We start from the raw sequence: 12097 nt of genomic DNA on the forward strand, positions 1-12097 counted from the left end.
AACAGCAACTTGGACAGATCACGCCGCATCCGCCTCCATGCTCTCAGGCCGTTGGTCCTGTGACAGTGTGCGACTCTGCCTCCTCATCCTCCACCGTGTCCTCAGCCTCCACTGCACGGACAAGTCTCAGTGCCCCTCCAGCATACCATGTGTGCAGGGCATGGCGGTGTCACACTGTTCTTCACATCGTTTGCCTTGGCGAACGGAGTAACACAGGGGAGGAACTGCTAAAAGTCATTCATCAAGAAATCAAATCATGGCTTACTCCACGAAAACTGGAAATGGGAACCATGGTGACCGACAACGGGAAGAACATCTTGTCTGCTCTGCGACAAGGAAGACTGAGAAATGCACCCTGCATGGCACACATGTTCAATCTGGTTGTCAAGCAGTTCCTGAAGTGATCCCCCCCTTCTGTACACTGTAAAGCACACCCTTCTTGAGCTGCAGCATTAGAACGGAATCCCCCAACACAGTCTGATTTGCGATGTTTCCACACGTTGTAATTCCACCCTCCATATGTTGGACCGACTATACGAACAGAGAAAAGCCCTCACTGATTTCTTCATGATCCAAGAGGATAGGGGGACTCCCCTGTGCAACTTCAATGTCAACCAGTGGCAGCTCATACAATATCTGACAGGAGAGGAGAAGCAGGAGCAGCTAGAGGAGCTAGAGGGTTATGAGGAAGGCGAGACAGAGGACCCAGACACATTGTGCCAGTAGGCAGTGGAGATGGAGGCAGGGAGTCCCTTTGAGTCACTTGCACCAATGGCATGATGCATGCTCACTTGCTTGTGTACAGACTGCCAAATTGTCACCATTCAGCAGAGGGATGACTTCTGGCTCTCCACCTTATTGGACCCTCACTACCGGCACAAAATGGGGGCCTTTTTACACCCACTGAGAGGGAGGAAAAAGAGTCTACTACAGAGACATCCTATGTAGTTAGTTAACCGATGCCTTCATCCATCCTCTCACAGGTCTGACTGGGGGGGCCCTCTGCGCTCACCTTCCACTGCCATGGCTGCTGGTGAGGGGTGGGGTGGCATGAGCTGTACCAGCTCCATCAGCAGCAGCCTGAGTCTACAGTCCCTGATGATTAGCTTTCTTCACCCGCATAGTTAAGCAACTCATCAGCAGCAGGTAGACCTGGAGAAGGACCTGAACCAGCAGATGGTGTCATACCTTGACATGACCATGCAAACATGACCATGCTCCCCAGTTACAGACATTCCTCGGCATCAGACCACAAGTAAGTAATGTGGCTATGCATTAGCTAAAACTTAACTTTTCTTAGGATAAAAGATATGTACCCGAAATTTTTTTGAAATCAAACAAAAGGAAAGGTGTGCAAAAAACACCATGTGCCACCTACACCACCAAGTATTAATGTAATGCAAAGACTGCTATTTCACAGGGTTTTCAGGTGGAAATAGGTAGAGTTTCCTGTGTGGAGCCGCCCTTTTTAGGGCGAGTAACACTTGCCAAGCAAGAAATGAATAGGGCAAGAGTAGGGCCTTACAGGAGAATTTTTTACCCCCACCTTCTACAATGGACAATATGTTGTTCCCTTCCACCTTTTTTAGGAAAATGTTACTCGTCTTAAAAAGGGTGGCCCCACACAGGAACCTCTCCCTATTTCCACTTAAAAACCCTGTGAAATTACAGTGTTTGCAGGTGGAAAAAAAAAGGGAGAGGTTCCTGTGTGGGGCCGCTCTTTTTAGGGCGAGTAACACTTGCCAAGAAGGGAATTAATAATGTGAGAGTAGGGCCTTACAGGGGAAGATTTTACCCCCACTGATCACAATGAACCATACGTTGTTCCCTTCCACCTTTTAGAGGTCTTTGCATCACATCAATATTGGCGGTATGGTGTTTTTTGCACACCTTTCCTTTTGTTTGATTTGAAAATAATTTTGGGTACATACGCACTGACACTTTTTCTCATACTGCTGCCATATGTCCTCCTCATGCAATTGCCATCTCCAGGCTGTCTCATTCTGCCACCATATGTTCTCCTCATACTTCTGCCACCTCCATGCAGTGTCATTCAGCCACTATATGGTCTCCTCATGCTGCCGCCAACTACAGGCTGTGTCATTCAGCCACTTTATGGTCTCCTCATGCTTCCGCCACCTCCAGGCTGTGTCACTGTACTGCTATGTGGTCTACTCATTCTGCTGGCACATTAAATAAAACTTTTTAGGTTTATCTACTTGAAATCTTTAATTTAAATGTTAAAAAAAATCTTTAATCTTTTCAATTGTGAGGCCCTATGGTCTCATCAGGCTGTTGCCACCTGCAGGCTGCATCATTCATCCACTATATGGTCTCCTCTTGCTGCCGCCACCTCCCACTGTGTCATTCAGCCATCATATGGTCTCCTCATACTGATGCCACCTCCAGGCTCTGTCATTGTGCTGCTCTGCGACATTAATTCTAATAGCTGATGCCTCTAATCTGCATGTCATACCGATTAATAGTGTTGGGAGAGAATATTCGTATTTTAAATTTTTATCGCGAATATGGCAAATTCGCGAATTCGTGAATATTGCAAATATATTCGCTATATATTCGAAATGACGAATATTCACTTTTTTCCGTATATGCGTATACTCGCATATGCGCATATTCGCATATGTGAGTATTCGCATATGCGCATATTTGCATATGTGAATATTCGCATATTCCTCCTTTTCACTTGTGGGCCATTTAGAATGATGCAAATACACTTGTCAGAGGTTATCAACAACATGCCTAGCAACCAATAGTAAAGTTGCTCACCTCCTCACTGTTTCCTTCCTCGAATATGTAAATATGCGAATATTCGCATATGCGAATATTTGCATATGTGAATATAATGAATACGCGAAATTTGCGAATATATTTGTGAAATATAGCAAATTTGAATATGGACAATGCCGCTCATCACTACTCATTAACAGTATTATTTCACTAACCCAGCACACACCCTATGCATGTTACAGCAAGGCAAAGTATTCTACACCCCTATTGAGGCTCTCTGTTGGCCAGAAATAGCCATTTTTAATATAGATTCACCGCAAATAGACCAAACCAAATTTTTTCAGAAAGTTTGGCGAATCGGCTGATACGAATTTTTCAAAAAATTTGCTCATCTCTAATTATTCTAATTTGCTATACCATGAAATCTTCTGGTTGCATACACTGATCAATGCTATGCTATAGCATATCATTGATCAGTGTTATCAGCATTCTGCTGCTCCAGGCATGGAGCAGTAGATCGCCGATCGGATGACCAGGAGGTTGGTAAGGACCCTCCTGTCGTCCAGCAAGCTGATCGGGACATTGTGATTCTGTTGCAATAGTCCCGATCAGGTCCGTTGAGCTGCCGGGATTGTTTTACTTTCATCTAAAGGGTTAATGCCGGGCATCGGCCCGATCAGCAGTGCCCAGCATTAGCCATGGGTCCTGGCTGCTCGTAGCAACCGTGACCCACGGGGTTTAACCTATTCTCCACTCGTGAGAATGGTTTAAACCCCGCTAACGGGACTCAGGACATACAGGTACGCCCTGAGTTCTTAAGTACCAGGATGTCAGGGCGTACCTGTACGCCCTGTGTGCTTAAGGGGTTAATGCGTGCCCTCTGTTTATTTCAACACTGTATTGCTTGGCATTTGAAATGTACATGCATCTGTTACGGAATGCGTAGTTAGGGATTTTGTTAAGCCTTTTGGCTGTCACTATAAAATCACCAGCCCTGGCAATCTTTATGCCAGGTTTGAGAGCGCCTGTCTTTGCTTACACTACTCAAATTCTGCTATCACTATTCATTTTAGCATTTAATGGGTTATAAAACTACGTGGCTGTTAGTTGACTGATGTGCCCACAAAATCATTATGTATCAGCCTAGATACCACTTTATCCAAAATTCAGAGCAATTCCACCTAAGCTTTGTTCATTTTTTTTGTGCCTACTAAACACCTGTGGTATCTATGTGGTTTCATAGTCATTTGTTTAAAATGCCTCCAGGTACAATTTAAATTATAAAGATTAACTTAAGAGGAACACATCACAGACTTCCCTGTTCCCATCTTCTATAGTGCTGTGGTTAAGGTTAATTCAGTAACAAGCTTAAAGCATGCTGCAGGAGAGCTGAACTCCTCACCTTACTGTGCCCGATGGATAAAGAGTGACATTAATTCCTCTTTAGTGACAGATCAATAAGGACAAGAAGATTAAGCATGTGGTAGTGGAAATTAAAGCTAAAGCAGGACTTTTGTAATTTAATTTACAAGGATGTCAGGATGCCAATTGCCTAGAGTATGTTTACCACAAATAAGTTGATAACACGTGTGCCCTTCGCAAACACAAAGACAATAGTGATGAGCGGAGCGGCATAGGCCATATTCGAATTCGTGATATTTCGCAAATATATACGTGAATATTTGTCATATATTCACTAAATTTGCATATTCGTTATATTCGAGACTTTTTTTCGTGTATGCAAAAATTTGCGTATGCGCAAATTGGCATATGCGAAAATATTATTCACACATGCGAAAATATATTATTATTCATATATGCGCAAATATATTTTCTTTATAGTCTAAACACATATTCGCTCATGAGAAAAACTTGTCTGGGTATGCTGGGAATTGTAGTTTTGCAACATCTGGAGGGCCACAGTTTGGAGACCACTGTGCAGGGCCACATATGGGGTATTTCCGTACTCGGGAGAAGTTGCACTACAAATTTTGGGGGGCTTTTTCTCCTTTTACCCCTTATGAAAAGGAAAAGTTGGGGTCTACACCAGCCTGTTAGTGTAAAATAATAAAAAAATTTACAGTAACATGCTGGTGTTGCCCCATACTTTTTATTTTCACAAGCAGTAAAAGAAAAATAGACCCCCAAAATTTGTAACGCAATTTCTACTGTGTACGGAAATACCCCATATGTGGGCAGATAAGTGATCTGCGGATGCACAACAAGGCTCAGGAGTTAGAGCGCACTATGTACATTTGAGGCCTAAATTGGTGATTTGCACATTGGTGGCTAATTTTACAGCGGTTCTGACATAAACGCAAAAAAAATAAATACCCACGTGTGACCCCATTTTGGAAACTACACCCCTCAGGGAATGTAACACGGGGTATATTGCTCCTTAACACCCCACAGGTGTTTGACAAATTTTCGTTAAAGTTGGATGGGAAAATTAGAACAAAATTAGTTTTCACTAAAATGCTGGTGTTACCTTAAATTTTTTATTTTCACAAGGTTATTTTCACAAGGAAAAAAGCCCCCAAAATTTGTAACACCGTTTCTTCTGAGTATATAAATACCCCATATGTGGATGTAAAGTGCTCTGCGGGTGCACTACAATGCTCAGAAGAGAAGGAGCGCCATTGGGATTTTGAAGAGAAAATTTGTCTGGAATTGAAGGCCACGTGTGTTTACAAAGCCCCCATAGTGCCAGAACAATGGACCCCCCCACATGTGACCCCATTTTGTAAACTACACCCCTCACATAATGTAATAAGGGGTGCAGTGAGCATTTACACTCCACAGGTGTCTGACAGATTTTTGGAACAGTGGTCCGTAAAAGTGAAAAATGACATTTTTCATTTGCTCAACCCACTGAAGATCTGTCAAATGCCAGTGGGGTGTACATGCTCACTGCACCCCTTATTAAATTCTGTGAGGGGTGTAGTTTCCAATATGGGGTCACATGTGGGGGTCCACTGTTCTGGCACCATAGGGGGCTTTGTAAACGCACAAGGACCCCGACTTCCATTCCAAACAAATTCTCTCTTCAAAAGCTCAATGGAGCTCCTCCTCTCCTGAACATTGTAGTGCGCCAGCAGAACACTTTACATCCACATATGGGGTATTTCCATACTCAGAAAAAATGGGGTTACAGATTTTGGGAGTCTTTTTCTCCTGTTACTCCTTGTGAAAATGAAAAGTATGGGGCAACGCCAGCATGTTAGTGTAAATTTTTTTATTTTTTTACACTAACATGCTGGTGTAGACCCCAACTTTTCCTTTTCAGAAGGGGTAAAAGCAGAAAAATCCCCCTATAATTTGTAACATAATTTTTCCTGAGTACGGAGATACCCCATATGTGGCCCTAAACTGTTGCCTTGAAATACAACAGGGCTCTGAAGTGAGAGAGCGCCATGTGCATTTGAGGCCTAAATTAGGAATTTACAATAGGGGCAGACCCCGATACAAGGCTGGCGCTTGTCTCCACCAAAACCCTATGGCAGTGTTTCCCAAACAGAGTGCCTCCAGCTGTTGAAAAACTCCCATAATGGGAGTTGTTGTTTAGCAACAGCTGGAGGCTCCGTTTAGGAAACACTACCGTATGAGATGTTTTTCATTTTTATTGGGGGGGGGGGCGGCGTGTAAGGGGTGTATATGTAGTGTTTTCAGGTAGAAGAAACAGACATGGTCGCATATCTACATATAGTAATTTGATCTAATTGCTTCTCAGCATAAATTCAAAAACTAACAGGTTGTTAGTATACATTTTGATCAAAAAGTACAAGCCCACTCGCCACGTCAAGGCCACCTTATTAGAGTGGGTCCCTAACGTTCCTAGCATAAAATGACGTAGCACTGGGCGGCGACCACCACCGCCGTGACACCAGTGCCCATAGGGGGAACGACCCACTGGCAGAGCGGCCCCAATGCCACTCAAACCAGTCCATGGGTCGCACCTCCCCACAGACACGGCACCTCGGCAGCAACGGATGCTGCACAGCACCACACCAGTGTGAAGTGGTATGTAGTGAATATGTAGTGTTTTACTATTTGTTTTACTGAAGTGTAGTGTTTTTAGGGTACATTCACACAGGCGAGGGTTCATAGTGAGCTTTCTGCTGGGAGTTTGAGCTGCGGAGAAAAATTTGCACACTGGTAGGAGGAAACCCACTGTAAACCCCCGGCCGTGTGAATGTACCCTGTACATTCACATGGGGGGGGGGGGGGCAAACCTTCAGCTGTTGCAAAACTACAACTCCAAGAATGCACTGACAGACCATACATGCTGGGTGTTGTAGATTTGCAACAGCTGTACGCACACTGGTGGGGAACCACTGAGTTAGGAAACAGACTCTAGCTCAGTGATTCCAACCCGTGTGCCTCCAGCTGTTGCAAAACTGCACCTCCCAGCATGTAAGGTCTGTCAGTGCATTCTGGGAGTTGTAGTTATGCAACAGCTGGAGGCACACGGGTTGGAATCACTGAGTTAGTAAACAGACTCTAGTTTAGTGTTTCCCAACCAGTGTGCCTACTGCTGTTGCAAAACTACAACTCCCAGCATGTACTGACAGCCGAAAGGCATGCTAGGAGTTGTAGTTATGCAACAACTGTGGAAGAACAGTTTGGAGACCGCTAAGTAGTGGTCTCCAAACTGTGGTCCTCCAGATGTTGCAAAACGACAACTTTCAGCATGCACGGACTGCCTGGGCATGCTGGGAATTGTAGTTTTGCAACATCTGGAGGGCTACAGTTTGGAGACCATTGTATAGTCGACCACGGTTTTAGGTCGGGTTGGAAAAGCGCAGGGGCAAAAATGAGCTGATCGGAGGGAACGTTTCACTCTGGTCGGCTCATTGTAATGAATTACCATACGGGCGCATACAGCCGGGATACGGGAGCGCGCAGTCTTAGCTCCCCCCAGCCGTATGCACTCCCGTATGGGTAAAAACGTGGTGTGAACCCACCCATAGCGAAGGGGTGGGATACTTTCCTATTGGTTGCAGGGTATGTTGCTAATCTCCGACAACTGTATTTGCATAATTCTCATTGTCCCACAAGCTAAAAGAAAGGAGGGATCAATATACGCTAATATTTGCATATGCAAATATTCACATATGCGAATATTCACGTGCCAGTCTCACACAGTAGTATTAGAGCCTTCTTTACTCCACAAAAGCTGGAAGCAGAGAGGGGTGATCACTGTGATGTGTACTGTGGAAAAAAAAAAAAAAAAAAGCAAATATTCGTAATTTCGAATATTTAGTGCTATATTCGCGCATATTCGTGAATTCGCGAATATGCGATATTCGCAAATAAAATTTGCATTGTGAATATTCGCGAGCAACAAATAGACAACTGCTTAAGATATGTCTAGTGAATATTAATATAACAAACATTTTACCTGAAAGGCTCCGTTTGAAATTTTCCATGTTAAACTAGTAGGACTGTGAAATCTTAAAGGGGTACTACCGTGCTGACAACTTATCCCCTATCTAAAGGATAGGGGATAAGTTGCCTGATCGCGCGGGTTCCCGCCACTGGGGACCCCCACGATCTCGTGTGCAGCACCCCGCTCTCATCAGGCCCCAGAGCGAACATCCGCTACGGGTCTGATGACGGGGCCGGAGTATCGTGACATCACAGCTCCGCCCATGTGTGATGTCACGCTCCACCCCCTCAATACAAGTCTATGGCAGGGGCGAGACAGCTGTCTCGCCCGCTGCCATAGACTTACATTGAGGGGGCGGAGCATGACATCACATGGGGGCGGAGCCGTGACATCACGATACTCCGGCCCTGTGATCGGCAGTCATCAGACCCAGAGCGATGTTCGCTCCAGGGCCTGATGAGAGTGGGGTGCTGCGTGCGAGATCGCGGGGGTCCCCAGCAACTTATCCCCTATGTTTAGATAGGGGATAAGTTGTCAGCACGGTAGTACCCCTTTAAGAGTTTAAGTGTACACAAGTGTACAGGCTAAGCTGGCCATAGACCCGAATGCTTGTTCAGTTGACAGTTATCTTGCCTAATCGCTCCATACTCATGCATGACATCTGCTGCTAGGAGAGAGTCAAGAGGCTGCCATACACATGAGATTTAATGACTCTATAGACATTGGTGATTTCATACAGACTGAGCTTGATTGCTTCTATTACAAGTCAATGGAGTCCTTCAGATATTGCTGATTTTGATCATTGCCCAATCTGGCAAAGGGCTGGTAATAATACTACTGTACCAGACAATCCTTCCCGTGCTCCTTTATAACACACGATCCAAACCTCATACACAGTAACTCAATACCTTCTGTTTATATACAGATTTTTTTTATTGTTCATGGTATTCATTGATGTATACCAACAAATTAAAACTAAAAAAAGTAGAAAGGGTCTACTTAGATTTCTTTTGAAATAGCTAGGCCTATCATACCCATAAAATGGAAAACCTTGTACCCTCCCATGATTGCAAAATAATTCAAGGCAATCCATTAATTTTAGTGTATATAGAGGAACTAATAGCGAAGGCAAACTTACTTTCATGGCAGAGGCAGGGTGATAAATCCTCCATTCATCATCCTGGCTGTGTCCTGTGGTTCGGTCAGCGCTTAAATTATCCTGCCATTTGGTTCTTTGAAGCCTATTCCTATATTCTATGATTTAGAGGCTGGAAGCTGCAGACTGGACCTATATTTAATACATACTACGTGCACATCATTGTTGTGTATGACGGTACACAACCACCCAGGATAAGCGGCATTTGATCTGTGATGATTCTTACCTTCCCTCCGGTGTTACGCTATGGAGCGCTTTTCTTTCTTGTTTTACTTACTCATGGCTCTCTGGTCTGTTGATGGACCCTGGTTCACACATGTGTACAGGGATATAGTCAAATTTGAACACAATCAAGCAAGTCATAAGATAGAATCAATATATAGCTAAAAAGTAAACTGAGAGATCAGTACCAGAAGTCACTACCAGCATCTGGTACCAATGATCAAACTCAAAATGTTGTCTACAGTTGTGCTAAAAAAAAGGCATAGGATAATAATTGCCTATTTTGAGGGTAAAGATAGAAGGGTCTGAGGGTTTATAGAAGAAATGTGCCATGTCTAGTCAAGTGCAAAACATTTTTTATTTTTTTTATCAACTGGTGCCAGAAAGTTAAAAAAAAAAAAAATGTAAATGACTTCTATTTAAAGATCAGGAACTGTCCAGAGCAGGATAAGTTTGCTATGGGAATTTCTTCTTACAATTTCACACCTACTAAACAAATTACAGCCAAATGGTACAATGGAATATATAAAAAAAGTGCTTACATATGACTGAGGTTTAGAATACAGATAGAATTTTCTACCATTATTAAACTGCCAAAAATATCACACTTTGTTTGCCAGGTTAGTTGTTGTCCATATTTTAGAATGAAGATGGACAATGGTAAAAAAAAAAGAGGTCACTAAATCTCTTTACATTAAAAAAAAGTCATGTAATATAATAATCCCTTTATTCATACTCTCCAGTAAGGTAGGGAGGACTGGGCTGGCCTTCTGTTATCTGATGTAATAAGTAACTTAAGAGTCTTAAGAGTCTTAACTTAAAAGATGAAGCCCTTACTCTTAACATCTTTACTTCAAATCAGGTCCGAGTAGGCAACACTGGTTTGAAGTCAGCATTTAACCTTACAAAAATTACTGTAGGTTACAAGAAAAATAAAGCATGGGGAACAGTAAAAGTGGAGCCCTATCGAAAGAAATTCTTGATGATTTAAAGTTAAATACAAAGTATTCAGAGGAAGAGCTTTGCAAATGGTATGAAAGCTTTCAAAAGCAATGTCCGGATGGCAAGATTACTCGCCCTGACTTTGAAAAAATCTACGCAAATTTTTTTCCAAACTCTGATCCCAAAACATATGCAAGGCATGTTTTCCGCAGTTTTGACACAAATGATGATGGCACATTGGACTTTCGGGAATACATCATCGCTCTTCACCTCACCTCTTCTGGAAAAACCAGCCTCAAGTTGGAATGGGCATTTTCTTTGTTTGATGTTGACAGGAATGGTGAAATCAGCAAAGTTGAAGTACTTGAAATTATTACAGTAAGTAGATATTTTGCATTCTTTAAACAAGCATAAGTGATTAATAATGAGAAATGTAAAGTTACACTATAGTATCTAAAAATAAAATTCTGTACTTACTGTGTATGATATAACATTATCTAAAGATGTTTCTAAAATGTTGTTAACATCTATGCTATGGCAAGGTAGCTGTACCAGATCCATTAACAGATTCCAGTGAAACCTGATGGAGCCCATTAGTTTATACTGTCAGGTTTCCATCTTGATAGCTATGTATCCTGTCAAAAATGAAACACTCCTAACAGAATTAAAAAAATGTCAGTGTGAGCACAACTTTAAGGGGTTGCACTATGGGTACAAGCGGAAACCATCCAATAGGTAGTTACGTTTTATTATATAGAAAATATATACACAGACATGGATTTCATAATTAAAAAGGAGGCAGGCTTCATAATTGAAGGAAATTGGCACCATTACAAGTCTACGTAGCCCATAACCTCCAACTGGATAGAGATTGTATCGATAGAGAGAGAAGTGCTCCCCCCCCCCCCTGTTCTAACCATTGGTGGGGGTCTGAAACGACCCCAACCTATCAAAACTTTTCACATGTCTCTGTGACATGTCAAAGGTTTTGTTAAATAACAGGGGCACTTTTTAAGTTTTCAGGTATACAGATATTCATTATGACTAAGGTCTACCAAGACTTCTGAGTATATTATGACTGTGGAGAAGCGAGGCAGGTAAACAATAGCATTCTTTAACATAGTAGGATGGTATTTTGACTTCATTTACTTCATCAACAATATGAATGTCGATAAGGTGTTCCCTTTATTTCCTAAGCAACAGTAAATGTCCTGCCCTAGATATACACACCAATTTTATAGAGAAGTAAATTAACCAATTATTATGTTTTTAGTAAAGAGAGAGAGGAAATCCAGGCAAACTCAGGAAAACAAACAAATGTGATAGAGATTTATACTAGATTATTGTGATAGTTTCTCTCAAGGCATCCTTTCTTGTTTCTGAGAATTTTTTTATGTAGTAAACAGTTTAACATATTACGATTGTGTCTTGTTCAGGCTGGTGCACAGTGGCTATGTAATATTTATTTCATGGTATTTTCAATATCTCTGGGCTTTCTTTATGAATCCTGATGCATAATTGTTACAAGAAATACAGCTTGTGGTAGAAAGAGTGGAGGATTGTTAGTTACATGCTTTGATACATAAGATAGTAGTGTAGGATTTAGATATGTGTGCGTTCTAATATTTGCCAGTCTGTTA

The 12097-nt window shown here is 42.4% G+C and overlaps 1 protein-coding gene across 3 annotated transcripts in view; it reads left to right on the forward strand.

Annotated features, from left to right (window-relative positions):
- The window catches only part of LOC130293418 (visinin-like), a 306760-nt gene that overhangs the window by 228844 nt on the left and 65819 nt on the right, over positions 1 to 12097 (forward strand). For all 3 annotated transcript variants that reach the window (XM_056542064.1, XM_056542062.1, XM_056542063.1), the window contains exon 7: positions 10378 to 10835. In XM_056542064.1, coding sequence (XP_056398039.1) covers positions 10455 to 10835 — 381 coding nt within the window. In that variant the 5' untranslated portion in view covers positions 10378 to 10454. The remainder of the gene's footprint in view (positions 1 to 10377; positions 10836 to 12097) is intronic.

This window comes from Hyla sarda, chromosome 10 (assembly GCF_029499605.1).
Source record: "Hyla sarda isolate aHylSar1 chromosome 10, aHylSar1.hap1, whole genome shotgun sequence".
NCBI classification, from domain to species: Eukaryota; Metazoa; Chordata; class Amphibia; order Anura; family Hylidae; genus Hyla; species Hyla sarda.